Raw genomic sequence first — 26,482 nt, forward strand, 5'->3', positions numbered from 1 at the left:
TAAAGAGAACAGCATCTTATCCAGAGATGCCTGGCTTCCCTCAGGACTCCTGTGAGGGAGAAGAACCCATGCCCTGAACATATTCAAGAGAATAATCACCTGTAGCATTTATGCTGCACTTTAAAGCTTACAAAGTTCTTCATGTCCCTCATCTCCTTGGACTTAAGATAAAACATCCACTGAATAGTAATAACAGCTCCCATCCCTTGACCTTTTACTCTGGTCCAGACTCTGTATTCTTGCCTGGAGAATCCCAGGGACAGAGGAGCTTGGTGGGCTGCTGTCTTTGGGGTCGCACAGGGTCGGACACGACTGAAGCGACTTAGTAGCAGCAGCAGACTCTGTACTCAAGACTTTACACGTACCCCTCTCATTTAATCCTCCCAATAACCCTGTGTAAAGCAACTATTATCCGTTTTAAATGTGAGGTACACAGAAATGCAACAGATTTTTGTATGTTGACTTTGTATCCTACAACTTTACATAATTTTATTAGCTCTGATAGTTTTTCAATTAAACCTTTAGAGTTTTCCATTAATATATATAATATCACCTGCAAATAATGATAGTTTTACTTCTTCCTTTCTAATTTGGGTGCTCTTTACTTCTTTTTCTTGCCTAACTGCTTTGGCTAGGACTTCCAATACAATGTCGAATAAAAGTTGCGAGAGTGGGCGTCCTTGTCTTTTCCGTGATCTCACCTTTGAGTATGTCAGCTGTGGACTTGGCACATATGGCTTTTATTGTGCCGAGTTACAATCTCTCTACACTCACCCTGTTCAGAGTTATTAACATAAACAGATGATGAATTTTGTCAAATGCTTTTCCCACTTCTATTGAGATGATCATATGATTTTTACCCTTCATTTTGTTGATTTGGTGTTCCACAATGATTGATTTGCAGATATTGAAACCTGGAATAAATCCCACTTGATTATGCCAATGATCCTTTAAATGTATTGCCGCATTCAGCAATAATATTGCTGTTAATATTTTGTCGAGAACTTTTTCATCTATGTTCATTGGGGATACTATACTGGTCTACAATTTTTTTTCTGGTGGCAGCCTTGTCTTGTTTTGGTAACAGGTTAATGATGGCTCCATAAAATGAGTTTAGTAGAGTCCTCTCCTCTGTTAAAACTAATAAATTCAGTGAAGTTAGAGGATATAAAAATCAATACAAAAGTCTACTGTGTTTCTATATGCTAAAAATGAAGTATCAAAAAGAGAAATACAGAAAAATACCACATTTATAACTGCATCCAAAAAAAAAAAATCCCCACTACCTAGGACTAAATATAATCAAGGAGATGAAAGACCTATATATTGAAAACTACATTAATGAAAGAAACCAGAGAAGATACAAATGAATGGAAACATATTCCATCCCCATGGACTGGAAGAACCAATATTGTTAAAATGTTCATACTACCCAAAACAATCCACAGATTTTATAAACTCTATCCAAATTTCAATGGCATTTTTCACAGAAATAGAATAATCCTAAAATGTGTATGGAACTAAAAAAAAAATATCCGAAGCCATCTTGAGAAATAAGAACAAAGCTGCGTCATCATACTCCTTGATTTCAAACTTTATTACAAAGCTATATCAATTAAAACAGTATGATTAGCTATCCCTGGTGGCTCAGAGAGTAAAAAATCTACCTGCAACGCAGGAGACCTGGGTGCAGTCCCTGGGTTGGGAAGATCCCCCAGAAGAGGGCATGGCAACCCACTCCAGTATTGCTGCCTGGAGAATTCCATGGACAGAGGAGCCTGGCAGGCTACAGTCAATGGGGTCGCAAAGAGTGGGACACAACTGAAGCAACTAAGCACAGCCCAGCACATGATCAGATATATTAACTGAAATAGTATGATTCTGGCAGAAAAAACAGACACATATATTAATGGAATAGAAAACAGAGCCCAGAAATAAACTCACACATAAATGGTCAATTAATTTACAACAAAGGAACCAAAAATACATGCTGGGGAAAATGCAAAGGTAACAAAAGCAAAAATAAACAAGTGAGATGCCATCAAACTAAAAAGCTTCTGCAAAGCAAAGCAAACAACCCAAAATGAAATGTCAACTTATGACATGGGAGAAAAGATTCAAAATCATGTATCTGGTAAGAGGTTAATATGAAAAATACATAAAGAATTCATATAACTCAATAGAAAAAAATCTGATTTAAAAAATGGGCAGAACATATGAATAGACATTTTTCCAAATAAAAACATGGGTACCAACAGGCACATGAAAAGACGTTCAACATCATGGAAACCATGGATCATTATGGAAATGTAAATCAAAACCACAGTGAGATACCACCTCACACCTGTCAGAAAGGCTATACCAAAAAGACAAGAAACAACAAATGTTGGCGAGAAGGTGGAAAAAGGGGGACCCTTGTACACTGCTGGTGGGAATTTAAACTGGTGTAGCCACTACAGAAAACAGTACTGAGGTTTCTCAAAAACTTAAAAATTCAACTACCATACGATCCAGTAATTCCACTTCTGGGCATATATCTGAGGAAAATGAAAACACTAACTCAAAAAGATGTATGTACCCCATTGTTCACTGCAGCACTATTTACAACAGCCAAGGTATGGAAACAACTTGTGTCCACTGATGGATGAATGGATAAAGAATATGATACACACACACACACACACACACACACACACACACACAGAACAGTATTATATAACCATGAAGAACATTAAAATGCTTCCATTTGCAACAACAGGGATGGACATCATGGGCATTATGCTAAGTGTAATAAGTTAGAGAAAGACAAATACTGTACAATCTCTCTTATACCTGGACTCTTAAAAAAAATATTAAAAAAAAATCTCATACAGGAAACATATTAGTGGTTGCCAGAGGCAGGGGGTTAGGGGAAGGAGAAATGGGTTAAAGGGGACAAAAGGTAAAAGGAAAAAACTATTTCTCTTCAGAAGTAGTGCAGCAGGACTTCCCTGGTGGTACAGTGGTTAAGAATCCATCTGCCATTGCAGGGGACACGGGTTCAATTCTGGGTGCAGGAAGATTTCCACATGCTGCGGGGCAACTAAACCCATGTGCCATTAACTGCTGAGCCTGAGCGCCCCAAGTACTGAAGCCCACACACTATAGAGGCTGTGCTCTGCCACAGGAGAAGCCACTGCAAGGAGAAATCTGCGCACCACACCTAGAGAGTAGCCCTTCTAACCACAACTAGAGAAAGCCCGCATGCAGCAGCGAAGACCCAGCACAGCCAAAAATAAATTTTAAAAAAAGTAATGCAGTAAATACAAGCTTGACTGAAACATGGAACATCAATAAACAAATAAATATGAGAAAACTGAGGTTCTGAGACGTAAATGACTTGATCACAGCCCCAGAGATCTGCGACCCAATCTGCCTGACTTCAGAGACCACTATTAACTACTGTGCTTGGGGACACTATCCCTATCTTACTACCTCCATTTTAGAGATAACCCAGCTGAGACTGACAGAAAGCAACTGGCTCAAAATCACTCAGTGAGTTGGTGGCCAAGCAAGGTGTGGATCCTCAGATGCCTGGCCTCTTGCTCTCCTCAGCTCACCTGAAGATATGGAGCAACAGCATCTGAACCCCAAAAGATACTAACATAAGCTGACATCCAAGGCTCCCAATACCTACTCTTATTAAGTCCTTACCCCTGAATTCCTCTGGTCCCTTAGCTTACCAAGCCAAGCCAAAGAATAATCTTGGGGAAAGCTGGAGACACACCACTGGACCCCAGTGAGTCAAAGAAAAGCCAGACCAACTACAGCAGCAAGCAGAGTGTTTCACACAGGCTAGCACATTGCAAACACCTGTCTTTCTAGGTTCCCCCTAAGAATCCCATCTTCTCTCTAATCATCAACCTGCAACTTACGCCCTCTGCTGGTAAATATGTGCATCTCTTCATAAGAAAAGTGAAATCTAATGACTATACCAACGGCTTAGTAAAGGGCCGAAAAACTGCTTCCTTCACAGGACATTTTACACATGAAAGAGGATTAATTCCTATTGACGATTTTTTCATAGATTCCACATGCTGCTGGGCAACTAAACTCGTGTACCACAACTACTGAGCCAGCACCCACGAGCCCTCAAGCCACAACTAATGAAGCCCGGGCAACGAGAGCACATGTGTGTGCTCCATAAGAGAAGCCACCACAATGAGAAGCTCTCGCACCACAACTAGAGAATAGTTCCTGCTTGTCACAACTAGAGAAAGCCAACACGCAGCAACCAAGACCTGGCTAAAAAGAAATGAATTTTTTTAAAAAACATTTGTATTAAAAAAAGACTATTTATAATTGTAAATGGTTGCAACTAGATAATTTCAATTTCTCATGATTTCACTTAAAATTTTTAAAAATTTAAAAGGTTCAATTGTTTAATCTCAACTACTTTAACATATTTACATACTCATATTACACTAAATATATATCATTATTGCATATTCAATTATAACTTTTATTGTGACAAAAGCTTTTGAACTGTGGTGTTGGAGAAGACTCTTGAGAGTCCCTTGGACTGCAAAGAGATCCAGCCAGTCTATCCTAAAGGAGATCAGTCCTGAGTGTTCATTGGAAGGACTGATGTTGAAGCTGAAACTCCAAAACTTTGACCACCTGATACGAAGAGCTGACTCATTTGAAAAGACCCTGATGCTGGGAAAAATTGAGGGCAGGAGGAGAAGGGGATGACAGAGGATGAGATGGCTGGAAGGCATCATCGACTCGATGGACATGGGTTTGGGTGGACTCTGGGAGTTGGTGATGGACAGAGAGGCCTGGCGTGCTGCGGTTCACGGGGTCGCAAAGAGTTGGACACGACGGAGCAACTGAACTGAACTGATACATAAAATTTACCACATCAACCACTTTTAAGGGCATAATTCAGTGGCATTAAGTATATTCACAGTGTTATGCGACAGTCACCACTATCCATCTGCAAAATTTCATTATCTCCAGATAAACTCTGTACCCAGTGAACAGTATTTTCCATTCCCTCCTTTCTCAAGCCCCAGGTAACCCCTATCTTACATTCCTGTCTCTATGAATTTGCCTATTCTAGATCCCTCATATACATGCAAACAAATAATACATACCCTTCTGTGTCTGGCTTATTTCACTGAGCATAATGTTTGCAAGGTCCATCCAGGTGTTAGCATGGATCAGAATTTCATTCGTTTTTATGACTGAATAAATATTTCATTGTATGTACATACCACATTACATTTATCCATTCACTTGTTGATGGATGATGTATTTTTGATATTTCGCATTTTCACAGAGCACAATTTAGTAAACATTTCCCTAACGTTTCACATTTATAGCTTCCAATCTCTTGCTATAAATGTTCTCAGCACCATCTTTGTTCAATAACTTCTTCTTTCACTGAATTGTTATCTTATGTTAAACTCCTAGTATTGTAGTCCTAGAGCCAAAGGATGGATACATTAATGGTTCCTACTAAATAAATCCATATTTATCCTCCTCACTCATCATTTTTTCCAACCTAATGGGGAAGTTACTGTCTGCAATTTCGGTTATAAAAGTACACAACTGTGATTAAACTCAACTGGAGGGAAGCAAACAAATAGTTGCACCAAATGAAAATAAAAGCTCATGGATAAATGAATCCAGAGGTTCAGAGGAACTGGTTGTGACTCTGAAGTCAGCAATAGATACTCAGAAGAGGTATGTCGTATGAGTAATTATGCCACGATCTCCCTTCTATGACCCAAGTTTCATATCCTGTGAACCAAAGTCTTTTTATTCGATCAGAATAGAACAACTTCCTTCCAAGGGGAGTAATAAAGAGTAGTTAAATCAGACCAGCTTGCTACACATCTCATTGCAGTGTATACAAGCAAAGCATGATCCTTCTAACATACTGACATATCTACACCTGTTGTCAAATGCTATTGCTTCTAGTAGCTATACTTCCTATCTCCCTAAAGGAATTATTTATGGCACTTATGTCAACAGGCACCTACGTCAACAACTGCCTTCACTTAGATTATTTTCAAGACTTTTATGAGGCTGTCCTTTTTCCAAACTTGCTTACAAAGGCAGTGAGTCTCCCCATGTTCAAAATTGCTGTACTGTGCTTAGTCACTCAGTTGTGTCCGACTCTTTTCGACTCCATGGACTATAGCCAGCCAGGCTCCTCTGTCCATGGGGATTCTCCAGGCAAGAATATTGGAGTGGGTTGGTATGCCCTCCTCCAGGGGATCTTCCCAACCCAGGGATTGAACCCAGGTCTCCCACACTGCAGGTAGATTCTTTACCATGTGCGTCACCAGAGAAGCCCAAGAATACTGGAGTGAGTAGGCTATCCCTTCTCCAGGGGATGGATCTTCCCAACCCAGGAATCGAATCAGGGTCTCCTGCATTGCAGGTGGATTCTTTACCAGCTGACCTACTAGAAGCTGCAATAATGAAAAGACCTAGCACTTTTGGAAAAAAGTGAAATTAACAAAGCAGAAAGTGCTCAGAAGAGCTCTCCACTAGACACAGACCTGACAGACCTGTGTGACAGGTTTTCCAAAACTGCACCTTATCCACGTGATGTTTTCGACTTAGTTACACTAAAAATATATATATATATTAAATTAAAAAAAATTTTTTTAATGTTAGCTGTTTCCAGTGGTTCCCAAGACCAATGCCAGGTTCAAAGATGAGCTAAAAGAACTCACAGAACTCAGCACTGCTAAGTCTTGTACTCACAGATAAAATTTACTACAGACACATAGTGAAGATACACAGTGGAATCATTTGGAGAAAAGACTGAGTCTGGAGGAGCCCAAGTGCAGGCCTCTTTATGCTCTCTCCTTACCATGAAAGGTCACAATGACTACACTTGTGTGTGATATTTCTGCCCAAGGACTACTCCAGGTTTTATAGGTACCCACTGCTTAGCACATATCAAAATTCCAGAGTCCCAGAAGAAAGGAGATATTTAGCCTAAATCCTACTGCTTGCACAGTCTAGACCACCTTTGTCAGTTAGGGAATGGTAGGAACACTACCTAAATCCAAGTGCCCAGACAAGGGCCAACCTTACAAGTAGTCCCTTCTAAAGACAGCACATCATAAGCAAAAATTCATTTCGGCCAGAGAATAATCTCTCCCTCAAAAATGCAGATGCCTGTAATAGAATTAAAGAGACTACAGGTCTTTTTATACCTTAATCCAAGTTGTTCTGATTGCTTTTCTCATAAAGCCTCATCAAAACCAACCACATCAACTAAAAGAATTTTGTCCTGAAAAAATCAGAGAATCTTTTAAAAAAATTCAAGTAGAGCATATTCCTCTGCTCAAAACCCTGAAATAGTCCACCAATCATGCTGTAAAAGCCAAAATACTTACAATACTTTACAAAGCCCTACTATGATCTAGTCCCTTTCTGACATCATCAGCTACTCCTTTGTTCTTTCCTCAACTCCAGCCACTTTGACCAACTTGCTCTTCCTCAAAGTCCAGGTACAATCCTGCCTCAGGGCTTTTGCTCTTCCTAAGCCTCTACCTGGAATGCTTTTCCCCTAACATCTACACTGCTTAGCCCCAAATTTCCTTCAAGTTTCTGTTTAAACATCACCTTCTCAGAGACCTACCCATACTACCCCATTCACCCCATTTTATTTATGGCTGTGCTGGGTCTTCGTTGCTGCATGGGCTTCATTACAGCAGCTTCTCTTGTTACAGAGCACAGGCTCTAGGGCATGGGGGCTTCAGCAGTTGTGGCTCCCAGCCTCTAGAGCACAGGCTCAATAGTTGTGGCACACGGGTTTAGTTGCTCCATGGCATCTAGGATCTTCCTGGACCAGGGATCGAACCCGTGTCTCCTGCATTGGCGGTGGATTCTCTAACAGAGCCACTAGGGAAGGCCATCACCCCCATTTTAAATTGTACTATCTTCACAAATATCCTGCCCTGCAGCACTCCTGGCTCCTTACCCTTTTCTATCCACACATCATTTTCTAAATACCATACAACTTATTATGCTTCATTATCTATCTCCCCCTACTAAAGCATAAGCTCTCCTGACGGCAAGGATTTTTGTTTCTTGTTCATTGCTGCATTTCCAGCTGAATCACAAAACAGAAGAGTCAATCATTTAACCTGACACAGTAGGAAACAGGGAGATACTGAATATCAATGTGGGAAAACTCAGACAGGTGGGGAGGGTAAACAGCTAGATCTTCTCCAAGTTTGGTGGTTTCTGGGAGACCAAGTCATTAGAAAATGTGGGATTTTTCACTGAAGAGATGACAACAGATGGCACATTCAAATAGGGTTACTGGAGTTTTAATAAAAGGAACTATTTATGAGGATGTGGGCACAGTTAAGGGAAAACCAATAAGGTCTGGTAAACCATCTTGGGGCTAGAAAAAGGGAGCCTGAAGCAGCAGTAGGAGGGAGTGGTTACCAGAGAAGACCTATAGCTGGCCACTGGAGCAGAGCTTGATAAGAGGCCTTGATAAACTATTTGCTGAATATGTATACTTGGGAGAGAGGGGAACAAATATTTTAACCTCACCTTTCTCACTCTCCTAGACCTCCTGCTGGTTTCCCCCACTGTCAAATCCAACATGAAGCCATACAAGAGCGTATAGTTCTTTAAGAATCAAATTTCTAAAAAAAAAAAAAAAAAAAAGAATCAAATTTCTCAGCCTAGATGCCCATCAGCAGATGAATGGATAAGGAAGCTGTGGTACATACACACAATGGAATATTACTCAGCCATTAAAAAGAATACATTCGAATCAGTTCTAATGAGGTGGATAAAACTGGAGCCTATTATACAGAGTGAAGTAAGCCAGAAAGAAAAACACCAATACAGTATACTAGCACATACATATGGTACTTAGTCAATCGGTAAAGATAACCCTGTATGCAAGACATCAAAGGAGACACAGATAAACAGAACAGTATTATGGACTCTATGGGAGAGGGCGAGGGCGGGATGATATGGGAGAATGGCATGGAAGCATGTAAATTATCATATGTGAAACGAATCGCCAGTCCAGGTTCAATGCATGATACAGGGTGCTCGGGGCTGGGGCACCGGGATGACCCGGAGGGATGGGATGGGGAGGGAAGTGGAAGGGGGGTTCTGGAAGGGGAAAACACGTACACCCATGGTGGATTCATGTCAGTGTATAGCAAAACAAATACAATATTGTAAAGTTAAAAAAAAAGAAACTAATTATAAAAATCCAAAAAAAAAAAGAATCAAATTTCTGAGAACACAGAGCAAGGAACAGAAAGGTATAGAGTGGATCAGGAAGGGCAAAAAGAGAATATCCCGTAACCATTTTGTAAAGCTATCTACAAAAAAACAGAACATTTCAATGCACTTACCAGCATCTTCAACTCGCTATGGTCAAACCTTCCTTCTGAATCTTCTCGTCCCATTTCTGGTGACATCACCACCCTCCTACTTACACAGTAATTCTGATTAACTACTCCCTCTTCTTTATTTCTCCCTGCCATATCCAACCATTTGCTAATTAAACTTTCACAACTTCCCTTACATTCCATTTCCATCTATTGCCAGTGCTCCTTCTTTGTTCATGCTCTCATGGTTAACATAAGCTGTCATAGCAGCCTTACCACCTGAAACATCACTCAAATGCCATCTATCTCACTCGGTGCTACTAATCAGTCTTTCTAAATTACAGTCTCGCTACCACTATTGTTTCTCAAAAACTTTTAGTAATATCCACTGGCTGCCAGATATACACTAATATGGTCCCAACTTCTCCCAATTTCCCACAACTCTCCTTTACCCTTAATACAAATTAGCCACTTGTATCTGGAAGTTTCATGCAGAGTATGGTCACTGAAATCAATAAGTCTTGGATTCAACTCTCAGTTCTATCATTTCACCAGCTGGGTGGCCTTGGGAAAGTTTAACCTTTCTGAGATGAGCTTCAGCTACCTTACTGTGAAGCAGAGGGTTACTGAAATGGATCCAGTGAGAACATTTGCAGATGCACTTTGTACAACATTTGGCACACAGGGTAGTCATACTTCTATGTGCCCCATGTTTCTGCCTATATGTCCCTCTACTGAAATTAACTTTTTCCCCTTTCTCTATACAGCCAACTTTTTAAGTCAAATACATCTTTCATAATGCTTTTCTTGATCCTTCTTCCTACCTGGAAGGCACTTTCAACACATTACTTGTAATTTTCTTATAATAAATACTTAAACACAGACAGCTAACAGGGTCATACCTCTCCTATTAGAGTTGAAGCAGTAGAGGAATAGAGGGCTCCCATATCCAAGCTCACCCAGCAAATCAAGAGCAAAGCCGAGGTTAAAAACCAAATCTCAGTTACTAAGAGTGCTCAATGGACTACATACACTTATGTCAGTACTTTTTTAAAGATGGCTATTCATTCACCTCATTAATTGTGCAAATACCTTGTGGTTGGGGGGGGTGAAATAAAGGTACACTCATATCTCTTAACCGAAGTTGTAATATTAACTTCACTATGTACCAACAATGATAGTATACCCTTTACACGTATACTTTCACTGAATTTGTTCAGTTAAAGTATAATTTGTTCACAATCCTGTGAGACAGATGTTAACAGTAGTCTCTCCTTTTTAAAGACAAGGAAACGAGTTCAGGACCATGTGTTCAAGGTCATGGAACAAGGTGACTGGGTCAAGAAAAGAACCTGGTCTATTTGATACCAAAATTTATGTCATTAAGGACTATGAAATACTAAGTGAGATGCCTACTCTGAGGCTAATTACATTAGCAACAAAAGCATCAAAGAAAAATGTACCTTTCATATGGTATCCAAGTAACAAGTAACCAGTGAAAGAGTGAAGCCTTCATTTTAATCAGAGAAGATATACTAAATGATGATGGGACTAACTCCATTTTGTCTGTAAAGTGTGAACAATCTGAGACGATCCCACAATGCTGAAAAGGATGCATAATTTCAAAAGAACCAGAATCTCCAACAGAATGCAAGTTACTTGAAGCAGAGGAACCGTGTTTGTCCCACTGCAGTTATCTCCAGATCCTAGATGTTTTGCACAAAGAAGGTAATCAATCCCTGATGAAACTGACAGAAAAAGCTGGGATATAAGCATACTGTCAAAACAATACAAGTTCACATCAGATAATTTTAGAACAAAATCCATCTCAGATATGTTTTTTGGGTTTTTTCTTTTCTTAAACAAACCATATAAAGTGATAAAAGAATTAAAGGCGCCAAAGAAAATCTGCCTGAGAAAGGAGCACACAGCTAAAAAAGGAAATCTTGAATCTTTTTCCTGAAGATGCAAATCATTCAGCTCCAACTACAAGTTTATTATTAATAAATTATCAGTAAGTGTTAAGTTTATTAATAAAAAGTATGTGGGATAGGTCAGTACAAAAGTGATTCAACTGCCCTTTTAACCTAATGAGATATCTTTTTTAAAAAGCAGCTTTCTAGTATCTCCTTTTTTATGTTTTATCTGATGGCATTTAATTTCTCATTTAGAAAGAATATGAAGTCCACCTACAAGCAGGTTCCAATGTCAAAGACCAATTTTCACAAACCAGTTTCATGCAGGTCTTAAAAATGAGCAATAAATCCTATTTCCCAACAATATACTCCCACACATTATACTTAGTAAGACTAAATTTAAGCATCAAAAACATTCTGGATGTGCTAAAGTCAAATTTAATTTGAAGCTAGTAATTCATGCCCACTTATTCTTCAAATTAACCCTGCCTCCCCCTGCCAAATTATACAACTGTTAGCTTTATTTTTAAAACAAAATTTACAGAACATATTGTTTCTAATTATAGCAAATATGTCAGAAACTGATTTACTTACTGCAAATGTTTTCTAACAAAATTATATTTTAAAACCAGCTAATAAGTCAAAGTATAGGGAAGATATTTTAAAGGAAAAAATAGAAGAGTGACAATATTGCTAACTATGGCTTAAAAAAGGGGGTCTCCAAACTATGAATTATACTTTTCACAGAAACTTTTACAGTGATTGTCATTTCCCATTCAAGATCTCAACTGACTTGTACTTCTATCATTGAATGTGTCCCATATCCCTTAAGCTGATTTTGCTATTAAGACTTAGCAAAAACCGTAAGCCATAAAATAATGCAAAGCAATAAAAATGGATGATGTACTTCTGAAGTCTCTGTGGCCTAGCAATATTAAGAAAAAATGTTAAGGAGCCCATTACATCATGCTCTGTGTATTGGCATGTTAGTAGCATGCCCTCTGCCAACTCATCTACATAGTCTAAATGTCAAGACCAGCCCAAATGTTTTCTTGACCCACCAAGTTGACACAATTGCTTATACCCATATCTCTAACTAAAATACCCACAATCTATCACAATTATTGAAATTCCCACTCAAACAAAAACTGCGAGTACCTCATGAGCAGGGGTAGATCCTTTTTGGTATGTTGCAAATGGCAACACAAGGCCTGCAAAAGTAGTTTGTAAACATACTAAACAATAAATTATGGTGCATCTATATTGTAGTATACCAGTTTTACGATACAGAGCAATTATGTACAGATACGGGTGTCTTTGAAATTAAAATACTTACGTATGTATGTATGTATATATAATATAAACAACCCAATACTTGTTCCTAAGATAAATATTATCTCCCTGCAAATAAAAATACCTAGAAATAGGCAAACTGTTAACATATGCCACCTCCAAATGCTGGGAGAAAACAGGGAAGGAGCAACGTAAGGGTCTTTATAGGCAATTAACTGTTTTATCATGTATTATCTAGCTTTGAAATTTTTCAGTAAAATGTTTTAGTTGAATATACCCTAAGGCTTTAACATGGGGATTTTCTTGATCCCTGTCTCCTGTACAATGTCACGAACCTCTGTCCATAGTTCATCAGGCACTCTATCAGGTCTAGCAGCCATGAAATTAAAAGACGCTTACTCCTTGGAAGGAAAGTTATGACCAACCTAGATAGCATATTTAAAAGCAGAGACATTACTTTGCCAACAAAAGTCCATCTAGTCAAGGCTATGGTTTTTCCAGTGGTCATGTATGGATGTGAGAGTTGGATGGCGAAGAAAGCTGAGCGCCGCAGAATTGATGCTTTTGAACTGTGGTGTTGGAGAAGACTCTTGAGAGTCCCTTGAACTGCAAGGAGATCCAATCAATCCATCCTAAAAGAGATCAATCCTGGGTGTTCACTGGAAGGTCTGATGTTGAAGCTGAAACTCCAGTACTTTGGCCACCTCATGCGAAGGGTTGAGTCATTGGAAAAGACCCTAATGCTGGGTAGGATTGGGGGCGGGAGGAGAAGGGGACGACAGAGGATGAGATGGTTGGATGGCATCACCGACTCGATGGACATGGGTTTGGGTGGACTCCGGGAGTTGGTGATGGACAGGGAGGCCTGGTGTGCTGCAATTCATGGGGTCGCAAAGAGTCGGACACGACTGAGCGACTGAACTGGACTGAACTGAAGGCTTTAACAAGGCTGTCAATGAGCATGTACCTTTCCCTAAATATATACTGAGAACAAAAAAATACTCATGATACCAGAGAACTGCTGTGTTCTACTTAGTTATCCAGCACATTTAACCTGAGTGAGCCATCTCATCAACTAAGTGTGTATGTGGTAAGCAAGACCATGACCTGCAATTCCAACAATCACTGCATTACTCGTAATAGCAAGAAATGTCCATCAACCATTATGGTACAGCCATGCTATGGAACATTATACAGGCATTAAAGATGAGGAAAGTCTATTTGTTCTGATATGAGAATGCCAATCATATAAACTGCGAAACTATTTCATCCTACTTTTAAAATGTAGGTACATACAAAAGACCTTGCTGAACATACACCTATTAACAAGGATTATCCCTGAGAAGAGGGTTTCCTCATATTGGTAGGGTTTTTACCATTCTTTGCTTAGTTTTTAAGCGGTTATTGAAACGTTTAATTCTCATTTTTAAAAATACACCAGTCTCAACATTCAGTACAACTTCTCTATTTCCTAGTAACATTGCCAAATATTACTTGGCAACATTTGACCAAACACGCAATATTTTCATTTTTAAAATATAAAAATATGCCAAATATGCAATATTATAATTTTTAAAATAACACGGTAGAAAAGGAATTTTTATTGGAAAGGAGTTTTTACAACATTCACTTTTAATAGAAAACATTAGACAAAGGTACAGCAAAGCAACCTGCAATAAGACACTAAGGAAAAGGCATTCATTGCCTTACCCTGCTTTAGAGGCAATCTTTGTTGCTTCACTTAATAAAAAAAGCCTTCTAAAACAGGGAAGAGAAATAATATTCCCAGTGACCAAAATCTTAACACTGATGCAGTAAGTTGGTTAAAACAGAAGAAAGAGACTTACCCTCTTCTAAGTGCAAATACTGTCTTTTGGGGAATAATCCTTACATTACCTAGATGCAGTTTTGCTTAAATTGACTCAACATCCAAATGGCCACTTTTAATCAGCAAAAACATAGTTAATTTAGTTTAAAATGCAAATTCTCAAATCTGAGAGTATTAAGCACACGTAAAGGTAAACAAAGCTACAAATCAAATAACTGACACTGCCATTTCTGTTCTTGAGGTAATTAATCAGAAATAGCAAATTCTTAAGTATCCTCAATGCGTTAACCTCACTTGAAAACAAAAATTCATTATGAAGATTTAAATATTAAATCTGTTATAAATCACTAAGCTACAGAACAAAGCAATCAGTATATCATTCTGATTTGTTACCACTATGTCAACCGTTTGCAAGCTTTTTAAGACCTGAAATTACTATCAATCTTTCAAATCTCTTCCAACTAATGATTACCACTGAATTTTACTAAAACACTGTAAATGCAAAAGTTCTTCACAACAGGAAGACAAAAGTTTTTTTATTTTGCTAATCTTTCAAAATTAGATTCAAGCATTGCACAAAAACTATATTCAATGCTGACTAGGTTTTGTACTACTTCCTCCCATGAAATCTTGATTAAATTTGAAGTAGTAATGTTCAGGTAAATCTTACAGGTGAAAAAAGTGAAACCATAACAAACCAGTAAGTCCCACATGCCAAATCTGGAAAGACTAAAGACCACTATTTCTGCCTTCACTGAATACCAATCCAGATTAGAAATTTGTAAAGGTAGATACATGACAACAAAGAAATGATATACCATGAACACTAAGCCATTTTTCTAACTAAGAAATCCTTTTACATAATTTTTCACACATCACTACGTGGGAAATACAAAATGACAATAACCTTATTAAATTCTGAAAACCCTCCAGAAGGTGGACTATTGCAGTTGAACCAGAAGAAACAGATCTTCCTCCTAAAACTGAGTAAAACACAAGCACAATAATTATAATAAAAAACTTAATCATTTTCTGTATCTTAGAGCCCCACTCCCCACAAAAGCTAGACCAAATTACCACATGAAGAAACGCAGTATGATGCATTTCAGTAAGAGTGAAAACAGAAATTTAAGCAAATTGTAAAACCATTTGTAACGCAAAATTTGACTATCTTATTAATTTATTCAATATGCAAACACATCTATCCCATTTGTTGTAGAGGTACTAAAAGTACCCATACCAAGTATCAGCTACCCTTTGTCAAAGTGACTCCTAAGAAGCCTTAAGCAAAACTCCAAATATTTTACCATATCGTTAAATCAAATGTAGGTACTAGATTAAAAGGTATTCTGAACCCACCCACCAGGTTATATATACTCTCACTCAATCATGTAAAGAATTGAATTCTTTATTTGTGATATCCATAAACGTTTCTATTCTATATGTCTATCCAGGAAGGCAATTTTCTCCTATACCATTGTTTTGTTTTGCTTTTTATAAACAACAACTTGAATTCTATTGCATGAAAGGGCTACAAATATACATTTGTTAACCAAGCAGAATACACAGATATTTTGCTTTACAACTTGCACCTAAGATATCAGTACACGAAGCTGGTTCATTAGTTATCATAGTAATCTGGAGCCACTGCCCAAGCTATGCATAGCAGTTTACATTTTCAAACCTCATGTAGAAAGGGCAGTCGTGATATGGACCATTAACTACATTCCTGTAAAGCCCATCTTAGTTACAAGTAAATGTATAACCAAAGTCTGCACAGATTTTTGATGGCAAAACTTCTAGAATCTGATGCAACTGTCCTGAACAAGTTTTTAAACCAACTGTTTTGCAGATATACTGAAATTCTGCCAGTAGATGGTGCCACAAAAGTTAGGGGAAGGATTTCCAGGAGGACAACAGTTCAGCTATAGGGGAAAAAAAAACATTTAAACCTGCTCTGAAAATACAAAAATGCACTTAAAGTTTGAGGGTAAAATATAACCCTTATTTGTAACCATTCATTACAGACAAACCAGTAAGAGTGATGAAATTAGGCCATCTGAATTTTTTAAAACAGTTTATATGAATGAAAACACATGCTTAACACAAACTATTTCTTTAGAACTACACAGTACATATTTTGAAGCAAATTCTCATAGAAGTGACCACCCATGTCAAGATGATAAGCAAATCACTTAGTACAATAGATGGATGTAGGAAAAACTTTAAAGATTTTAAAAAGCCACATTCAGCACTTCAAATGTTTTACCTGTAAGGGATAAATTTCAACACATCACTACCTGGGCAACAGCAAGAAGGAAAAAAAAAAAAAAACCCTCACAGGACCTTTTAAAAGTTTCTCTAAGTACACATCAAGAATTAAGAATTAACACGAAAAATTACCCTTAAAACGGTACGGAATGGATCCTAGAAAAAAAATTGTTAGACATGTACGGTCAAACACAATGATTTATTAAAAATAAAACGTAAAAATGATTTTTGTACATATGCTTCCAAATTTCGGGTATGGGATCCAAGGAGATTTCATAGAAAACGCTGTAGCCAGATATCAAGTCCTTACAACAAAGTAAACTAAACCCCAACCCCCGCCCAGGTTTTGCTACAGAATCAGCAAGTTCACTCCCTCCCCCCAAAAAAAACACAAATTAAAACAAGACATTTTGCTAGTATAAAAACGACCAAAGTCCAAGTAATAATAAAAAAATAGAGTCCATCAATGACTGTAACACAAAAATGTGTATGTGGGGCCAAGTCCATCTTCAGAGGGAGAGACGAGAGAGATGGCAGGCATATAGGGCAACACCCCCAACGGTAAGCAGCCTTAGAAGTGGCTCCCCCAAGGGCAAAATAGGGAAGGCGGTGGGAGCGAAAAGGACTTAGGGGTTGACCCTAGTTGGGTGGTTGAAAACAGCTACCCCTATAGCCACTCCCAAGCATTAAAAAAAAATTTTTAGAAGGAGCTGCCTCCATAGCCACCCCCACCGCCATAGCCACCTCTGTAAGGTCCACTGTTGCTGCGACCTCCCCAGCTGCTGCCTCCTCCGCCGCCGCCGCCGCCGCCGCCGCTCTTCATGGGCCCATAGGACGACTGGTGCTGGCTGTAGCTGCCGAAACCGCCGAAACCGTTACCGTAGTCGCTTCCACCGTAGGACGAACCGCCGCCGCCGCCTCCGTAGGCGTTGTAGCCGCCGCCGCCGCCGTAACCACCATAGCTGTTATAACCGCCGCCGCCGCCCTTAGACAGGCCGTTCTGGTCACGACCACCGCCGCGACCCCGGCCGCCGCGGCCGCCACGGGAGGACCGGGAGCCGCCTCCGCCCCCACCGGAGTGGATATCCTCCTTGGGGACAGCCTTCTTCACCTCCACGCGATGGCCCTGGATCGGATGGAACTTGACCACCGCGGCCTTATCTGCCGCGTCGTGATTCTGAAAATACACGAAGCCGAAGCCACGCTTCTTGCCGGACTGCTTGTCGGCAATAATCTCGGCCTTTTCCACGGTGCCAAACTGCGAGAAGTGCTCGATCAGGTCGCCCTCGGCCACGTCTCCCTTAAGGCCCCCGACGAAGAGCTTCTTCACCTTGGCGTGAGCACCGGGCCGCGCCGAATCCTCCCGGGACACCGCCCGCTTCAGCTCCACCGTGTTGCCGTCCACCGCATGAGGCGAGGCGGCCATGGCGGCATCGGCCTCCTCCACATTGGAGTAGGTCACGAAGCCAAAGCAACGGGAGCGCTTGGTCTGGGGGTTCACCACCACTACGCAGTCTGTCAGGGTCCCAAAGGCCTCAAAGTGGCCGCGCAGGCCGGACTCACTCGTCTGCACGTTGAGGCCGCCGATGAACAGCTTACACAGTTGGGAATTCTCCATCTCCACCGCCCGGGCCTTGCCCCCGCCCTGGGAGCTCCGAGGTTTCGCCGTCGCCGTGATGGTTGGCTAAGGTTTCTTCACAACTTGGGCCCAGCCGTCGCTGGAGCCGCCCCCGCCGGTCAGCGACGGGAAAGGGAAGAAGGGAAGGGAAGGGAAAAAGGAAGAGAGGAAGGGGGAGGGAAGGGGAGAGGTGCCGGCTAGAGGGCGAGCCGAGGAAACTGGAAGGCAACCAAAGCCGCCGCTACCGCCACCGCCACCTCCGCTCCCGTATCTGGGCACCACACAAAGAGGCCGCTGAACGCGCGCGCACCCTCCCCGAGGCGTGCGTCACCGCCGACGTACGGCAGCGCAGGGCAGTCCACCAATCCTCGCCTCGGCCTCATTAGTCCCGCCTACCGCGCTGCAGCGCCGCTCTCGGTCACGGACTCCCCGCCCTCCGCGGTCTATTCAAGCCTTTGGCCTGCGCTGCTCCCGCTGCCGCTTTTACCGCTTTGCTTTCACTCCCAGGATCCCCAATGCGCCCTCATTATGGACTCTCTCTGCCCTTCGCGAACCTCTGCGATTCATTTGCCCTCAGCCCCCGCGGCTGTTCCCAATGATTTTTCCCCCTCCCCTAGCCGTATCCCCTCGCCCAGCTCCGCAGTGGCGTTCGCGCCAGCCCCTTGAGAGACATGTCGGTTCAGCCAATCAAAGCCATCCTCTTGCATCCACTTCCGTTTTCGGCAGCTGCTGGACGGGCGCGCTCCCCAGTGCGCGCTGGCCTCGGCGCCCCCTGTGTGCAGAGTTTTCTTGCTACTCGTACGCCTCCTCCCGCCCTGGGCTTGCCGTGGGGGCGGGGCGGGGCGGAGCGCCGGGGGTGGCGGTGAGCGGGGACGCGCTGGGGGCCGTTCCCAACGGATGCGGCCTGGGGCGTCACGCGCGGGTTTTTTGAAAACTTGACTGTTGGGGTTAGGGTCTTGGATTTACCCGCTGCGTTTCGGCTGGGCCACCACACCTGGCGTCCTCGCCCCTTCCGTCCGCACAAAGATGGAGGGTAGGGGCCTGGTCAGGGAAGGCGGTTATTAACCGTTTATAGTGGGCCAGAGGCGCGATTAGACAAACATTGGCACGTGGCCCTGCGCAAAAGCGAACCCGAGGCCATGTGGAAGGACAGCAGCGCGCCGAAAGCGTTTCAGACTTTACGACGGAGGCTTGGCGCGAGACACCCGCTACCCCAATGCTGTCAGGGGAACCCTCTTGCGAGGCTCCTCTCAACGGACATTTTCATATTCCCCCGGTGTACACACCTTTTCATAAGTCCTGTTATCTGTACGAGCATCCTTCCCAACTAGAATGCTAGGTTTTTTAAGGCGTTTTCAATCGGACTGGGAGCCAAATTAAACACATGAACACTACTGTATATAAGTATCGCACACCCCTCATAACTGCCATATCGACCCAGGTGGGAATACAAGAAAGTTATAATGGCTTCCATCTGCTGAACCGTTTGTGTTCCAAGCAAGATACAAGGAGTGCCACATGGTTAAGTCATGTGATGGAGAGCCCCAAAACCATGTAGCAAATTAGAAGAGAAATTCCTCACTGTATCCTGGAATGAAATGTATTCAGAAATGATTAAAAAGGTAGAAGTTGCACCGAATCACAGAGTCAAAGGCTAGATAAGATTTCTATAGGGAGTTTACCTGAGCAAAATCAGGAGAAAATTGATAAGCTCCTAGGAACAGAAAGTGGACCAGTTTGATTGAATCAGGAGGTTCTGGACAGAAAAAAACTAAGTTAGGTTGAGGGTCTTGGTATTATGGAATGTCTTGAAATTTAGATTAAGGAGTATAAATACTAATTCAAAGGCATATAGATAGGCTTCAAGGTTTGGGGAGAAACTATGTCTCTATCACCTACAAACCATGTGACTATCGAGTTGTGTGACTTTGGACAGGTCACCTAACCTTTTTAAAATTATAAGTTTTATTATATAAAATCAGAACATAAAACACCTACCCACTGTGGTAAAAATTAAATGAGACTCTGCATGTAAATGCAGAGCACAGAGCCTGGCACATATTAAGTGCTCAATTTCTCAATTTATCCAATAACGACTATACCAAGTGTTGGGAACAGGGCAGTAAGCAACAGACAAAAATGTCTGCCTTCGTGGAACTTACATCCTTGTGGGAAGAAGCAAACAGTAAGAATGGTATGTAGCATGTCAGATAGCAATAAATGCCATTGAAAAAATTAAAAGAGAAGGATAATAGGAAAATATTACCTTATTACAAAACACAATTCAGATATGTCAGGATTTGCTAAACAATTGATAATAAATAATGAGGAAAATAAAAGCATTCCAGTGTTTGATATCTGGAAGCCTAAAACTGCAGCATGATAGAACTACAAAAATCTAGGAAAAGAAACTATTTTAGAGGAAGTATGGGTGATGGTGAACATAGCTGTTAATGTTAATGGGGTATTCATGGGCCACTGTGTTCTGGGATGCCCAAGATTATAGCTCTGATGAAAGATCAGACCTGAAAAAGTTTATTTTAGAGTCATCCAAATAAATGTTAAACAGTAAAAGATGAATTTCTGAAACAGAATAAGACTGTAACTTATTTTCTCATCTAAACTGTAAATTCTAAAGTAACATTTTTTTCCTATATTGTTTTAAAATAATCATCCACACAGTCTTATTGAGGATCTGTTACTGATTTAATTTCTATTGACCAGAAAAGCTTCATAGAAGCATATGTCTAGTATAAGCCTTACCTATAGAAGGAGGGCAGACTTCCCTGTTGGCTGAGTAGTAAAGAATCCACCTGCCAATGCAATGGGTCAGAAAGATACCCTGCAGAAGGAAATGGCAACCTATTCCAATATTCTTGCCTGGGAACTCCCACGATCAGAGGAGCCTGGCAGGCTACAGTCCATGGGGTCACAAAGAGTCGGACACGACTTAGCAACTAAACAACAACAGAAAGAGGGTAGGGATGATGGGAAACAACACAAGCATGTTTGAGAGACATTTAGAAAGCCAGGATAAGCGCAAAATAACTGGGATAAAAGACTCTTTCCAGAGATTAGATTGGTAAAAGTAGGGACAGTGAATAAAGAGTGTTATATAAACACTTAAATGATGCTGTCATTTTCCTACCTCTGAGATCATTCAGGTGGAAAAACGATTTTTTTCCTACTTTACCTTTTAGATCATTGCCTGAGTATGTTTCTTGGCTTTTCCTTGCTTACAAGTATCTCAGCCTTCCACAACAAATGTTTAAAAATGTAACTGAAATTTAGACAGCCTTTGCTTTCCATCCCTCCTGCAAGTGTGATAACAAGATCTAACTGAATATGGTGTTTAAACAACTCAAAGAACTGCACAGTAAAAAGGGTATATTTTACTGCACCTAATAGAAAAAGAGAACTAGAGAAAAGGAAAAAGAATGAGCTGAGAAAGAGAGAGCAAACTATGAACAGCTATATTTTCAGAAAGCAGCAGCTCTACTTCTTTTTTAAGTCAACTTTTTATTATTTGTTGTTGTTCACTTGCTCAGTCATGTTCGACTCTTTGCAACCCCATGGACTGCAGCATGCCATTATATCTCAGAGTTAATTTTTGCAGTTGAGTTCCATCATGGCCTGAATTGTGTCCCCACCCTCTCTTACCTCTAAATTCATAATTTGAAGCACTAGCCTCCAGTACTTCTGAATGTAACTATAATCAAAGATAAGGTATTTAAAGAGGTGATTATCTTAAAATAGGCCCTTAGGATGGAGCCCTAATCCAGTATGGTTAGTGTCCTTACAAGAAGAGGCAGAGACACCAGGGGCATATGTGCACAGAATGACCATGTGAAGAGGCAGTGAGAGGTTGGACACCTGCAAGCCAAGGATAAAGATCTCAGAAGAACTTAACCCTGCTGGCACCTTGATCTTGGACCTCCAGCCTCCAAAAATGGGAGATAAATTAATTCCTGTTGTTCAAACCACTTATTCTTTGGTATTTTGTTATGGAAGCCCTAGCAAACCAATACATGCTCCATTTTTATTTACCCAAGGTACTTTCCAAAATGGCACTTTGCTGTTTGTGATGAGGTACAATCTTTGTAGTGGACTCAACAGCCTTAAAATTTGACCATTCTTTTGTACCAGTAATGATGCTTCTGGAAATTTATCCTAAGGAAATAACTGAGAATCTGTGTAAGTTGGAAACTTCTAATTGCCCTCAAATAGCTATCTGATTGGGATTCCCCGGTAGCTCAGCTGGCAAAGAATCGGCCTGCAATGCAGGAGACCCCGGTTTGATTCCAGGGTCAGGAAGATCTGTTGGAGAAGGGAAATGCTACCCACTCCCATATTCTTGGGCTTCCCTGGTGGCTCAGTTGATAAGGAATCTGCCTGCAATGCAGGAGACCTGGGTTTGATCCCTGGGTTGGGAAGATCCCCTGGAGGAGGGCATGACAACCCAGTCCAATATTCAATGAAGCAGAAGTAAACAGTCTCTGTGCTGTGTATGATATCCCTGGGACTTATCTTACAACTGGAAGTTTGTACCTTTTGTCTGGTCACTTCTCCTGGACTTGGGAAGCTATCTTTTTCCAATCCCTCCACCTTTGAAATCCCCTTCCATATGGAGGAAACTAACATAAATCCCTTCTAAAAGCCTAGATTTTACACTGGGGGCAAATACATAGGCACTAAATAAGATAGTTAATATCTCTATAGATTGAATATGTCTGTGTATCTTTTGCCTTAGGAGAGTCTCTTTTAAGTTCAGTCCTCATTGTTTGTTTGTTTGTTTTTTAACAAAAAGCATTTTATCAAAGTATTGCTCTTAGGTTGCCCAAGAAGAAAAGGGGAAGAGAGGCAAGTGCCTTTGAGTGGAAAACAATGAGAGGAGACCCAATAATGACATGTTGACATTACTGCCACTCTGTTGAGTGTGTAGTTTAAAGTGAAATTTAATTTGATTTGGCAAAATAAGTAATGTGACCTTTCACACATCATCATAATTGTATAAGATTCATACCCAAGTATCAGTCATTGTTTTTCCTATACAATATCAATTTAACTTTTATAATATTCTTTCCTAAACTATTTATTATTTATTTGTTTAGAAAGAATATTCCACAGTTTGTATGGAATACTAGACCATCTTACCTGCCTCCTGAGAAACCTGTATGCAAGACAAGAAGCAAGTTAGAACTGGACATGGAACAATGGACTGGTTCAAAATTGGGAAAGGAGTACATCAAGGTTGTATATTGTCACCCTGCTTATTTAACTTATATGCAGAGTACATCATAAGAAATGCTAGGCTGGATGACTCACAAGCTGGAATCAAGATTTCTGGGAGAAATATCAACAACCTCAGCTATACAGATGATGCCACTTTAATGGCAGAAAATGAGGAAGAACCAAAGAGCCTCTTGATGAAGGTGAAAGAGGAGAGTGAAAAAGCTGGCTTAAAACTCAACATTCAAAAAATGAAGATCATGGCATCTGGTCCTATCACTTCATGGCAAATAGATGGGGAAAAAGTAGAAACAGTATCAGAATTCATTTTCTTGGGCTCCAAAATCAATGTGGATGGTGATAGCAGCCACGAAATTAAAAGACGCTTACTCCTTGGCAGAAAAGCTATGAAAAACCTAGACAGTGATAAAAAGCAGAGACATCACTTTGCCAGCAAAGATCCATATAGTCAAAGCTATGGTTTTTCCAGCAGTCACTTATGGGTTTGAGAGTTGGACCATGAAGAAAGCTGAGCACCGAAGAACTAATGCTTTTGAACTGTGGTGCTGGAGAAGACTCTTGAGAGTCCCTTGGACAGTGAGGAGATCAAATCAGTCAATCCTAAAGGAAATCAACTCTGAATATTCATTGGAAGGATTGGTGCTAAAGCTGAAGCTCCAATACTTTGGCCACCTGATGAGAAGAGCTGACTTATATCTTAGCATCTTTCCTGATGCTGGGAAAGATTAAGGGCAAGACAAGAAGGGGCAACAGAGGTTGGAAGGCATCACTGACTCAATGGACATGAGTTTGAGCAAACTTAGGGAGATAGTGAAGGACAGACAGGGAAGCCTGGCGTGCTGCAGTTCATGGGGTTGCAGAGTCGGACATGACTCAGCAACTGAACAACGACAACAATGGTGACTATAGTTAACAATACTATATAGTATATTTGAAAGTTGCTAAAACAGTAGATCTGAAAAGTTCTTATCACAAGAAAAAAATTGTAACTGTGATGATGGATGTTAACTAAAATTATTGTGGTAATTATTTTGCAATGTATATATTGCAAATATTATGTTGTACAACTAAAATTAATAAAATGTTATGTGTCTAAATTATATTTCAATTAATTTTTAAAATTAATTTTTAAATAAAATACATGACCAAAAGTTTCTGGGTTTTTGTCCATCGGAGGAAAGAGTGACCCAGCCAGTGTAAGCCCTATGAGTCTACTTTATCCTCCCTCTATACACTCATACACACATGGATAACCGTGCATGCTGAACACTATCTTGAAAAAACATATATCACCTTTGTCTTGGGACCAGATCCACATCAGTTCAGTTCAGTCGCTCAGTCATGTTCGACTCTTTGCGACCCCATGAACCACAGCACGCCAGGCCTCCCTGTCCTTCACCAACTCCCGGAGTCCATCCAAATCCATGTCTATCGAGTCAATGATGCCATCCAACCATCTCATCCTCTGTCGTCCCCTTCTCCTCCTGCCCTCAATCTTCCCCAGCATCAGGGTCTTTTCAACTAAGTCAGCTCTTTGCATCAGGTGGCCAAAGTATTGGAGTTTCAGCTTCAACATCAGTCCTTCCAATGAATACCCAGGACTGATCTCCTTTAGGATGGACTGGTTGGATCTCCTTGCAGTCCAAGGGACTCTCAAGAGTCTTCTCCAACACCACAGTTCAAAAGCATCAATTCTTCAGCGCTCAGCTTTCTTTATAGTCCAACTCTCACATCCATACATGACTACTGGAAAAACCATAGCCTTGGCTAGATGGACCTTTGTCGGCAAAGTAATGTCTCTGCTTTTTAATATGCTATCTAGGTTGGTCATAGCTTTCCTTCCAAGGAGCAAGCATCTTTTAATTTCATGGCTGCAATCACCATCAGCAGTGATTTTGGAGCCCCAAAAAATAAAGTCTGACACTGTTTCCACTGTTTCCCCATCTATTTTCCATGAAGTGATGGGACCAGATGCCATGATCTTAGTTTTCTGAACGTTGAGCGTTAAGCCAACTTTTTCACTCTCCTCTTTCACTTTCGTCAAGAGGCTCTTTAGTTCTTCTTCACTTTCTGCCATAAGGGTGGTGTCATCTGCATATCTGAGGTTATTGATATTTCTCCGGGCAATCTTGATTCCAACTTGTGCTTCCTCCAGCCCGGTGTTTCTCATGATGTACTCTGCACATAAGTTAAATAAGCAGGGTGACAATATACACCCTTGACGTACTCCTTTTCTATTTGGAACCAGTCTGTTGTTCCATGTCCACTTCTAACTGTTGCTTCCTGACCTGCACACAGGTTTCTCAAGAGGCAGGTCAGGTGGTCTGGTATGCCCATCTCTTTCAGAATTTTCCACAATTTTGCTGATCCACATCAGCAACCCCAAATAAACTTGGAATCCTTATATGTGAAGCTAAACTCTAGTAATAACATATTTAATTGCCAACCACCTGAGTGGGAAGTTGGGAAAAGATTACCAGAATTAAAGGATGTTATAGACTGAATGTGTCCCCCAAAATTCATATGTTGAGGCCTACTCAGTGTGCTATATGTGGAGGCAGGGACTTTGGAAAGTAAGTCATGAGAGTGGAGCCCTCATGAATGTGATCAGTCCCCTTATAAAAGACCCCAAAGAGCCTTCTAGCTCTCCTTCCATCATGTGAGGACACAGCAAGAAGACAGCCATTTATGAACTGGGAAGTGAGCCCTCACCAGATACTAAATCTGCGAGCACCCTGGTCTTAGACTTCCCAGCCTCCACAAATATGAGAAATTTTGGTTGTTTATAAGTCACGAAGTCTATGGTATTTTTGTTATATTGGCTCAAGCAGACTAAGACAGAGGACTTAACAAATTGACATTTCTCAGACTCCCTCTTTGTAAAGAACACACATCCAAGTACAAACATACCCACAGACTCACACACAGAATA

The 26,482-nt window shown here is 40.8% G+C and overlaps 2 protein-coding genes and 1 long non-coding RNA gene across 27 annotated transcripts in view; 1 reads left to right on the forward strand and 2 right to left on the reverse strand.

The window, feature by feature from the left end:
• Positions 1-26,482, reverse strand: part of KLHL3 (kelch like family member 3) — a 289,234-nt gene that overhangs the window by 131,920 nt on the left and 130,832 nt on the right. For 3 of the 25 annotated variants that reach the window (XM_081500725.1, XM_081500717.1, XM_081500705.1), the window contains exons 1-2: positions 19,983-20,012; positions 15,319-15,394 (exon numbers count right to left, since the gene is read on the reverse strand). The exons of 8 other annotated variants lie outside the window; for them this stretch is intronic. Coding sequence is in view for 2 of the 17 variants with exons in the window: in XM_081500707.1 (XP_081356833.1) it covers positions 15,319-15,440 (122 nt within the window). In the remaining 15 variants the exon portion in view is untranslated. Of the gene's footprint in view, positions 1-7,220; positions 7,393-8,574; positions 8,670-15,318; positions 15,461-17,426; positions 18,591-18,696; positions 18,910-19,266; positions 19,368-19,982; positions 20,013-26,482 lie in introns of those variants that run through there. 14 more of the 25 variants (XM_081500713.1, XM_081500702.1, XM_081500719.1 and 11 more) reach the window with 8 other exon arrangements.
• On the forward strand, positions 1,811-5,526 carry LOC145510183 (uncharacterized). The gene is made up of 2 exons (XR_014056860.1): positions 1,811-2,904; positions 3,057-5,526. It is a non-coding gene; the product is annotated as an uncharacterized LOC145510183 (long non-coding RNA).
• On the reverse strand, positions 15,804-18,590 carry HNRNPA0 (heterogeneous nuclear ribonucleoprotein A0). The gene has a single exon (XM_081500743.1). The coding sequence runs from the start codon at positions 18,298-18,300 to the stop codon at positions 17,383-17,385; it is 918 nt and encodes a 305-aa protein (XP_081356869.1). The 5' UTR covers positions 18,301-18,590; the 3' UTR covers positions 15,804-17,382.

Source organism: Giraffa tippelskirchi, chromosome 6 (genome assembly GCF_054371585.1).
Source record: "Giraffa tippelskirchi isolate mGirTip1 chromosome 6, T2T-mGirTip1v1.2.pri, whole genome shotgun sequence".
Classification (NCBI taxonomy): Eukaryota; Metazoa; Chordata; class Mammalia; order Artiodactyla; family Giraffidae; genus Giraffa; species Giraffa tippelskirchi.

Bases quoted from the DNA above. Each gene is read 5' to 3' on its own strand.
- HNRNPA0 (XM_081500743.1), bottom strand. From the start codon at position 18,300: ATGGAGAATTCCCAACTGTGTAAGCTGTTCATCGGCGGCCTCAACGTG.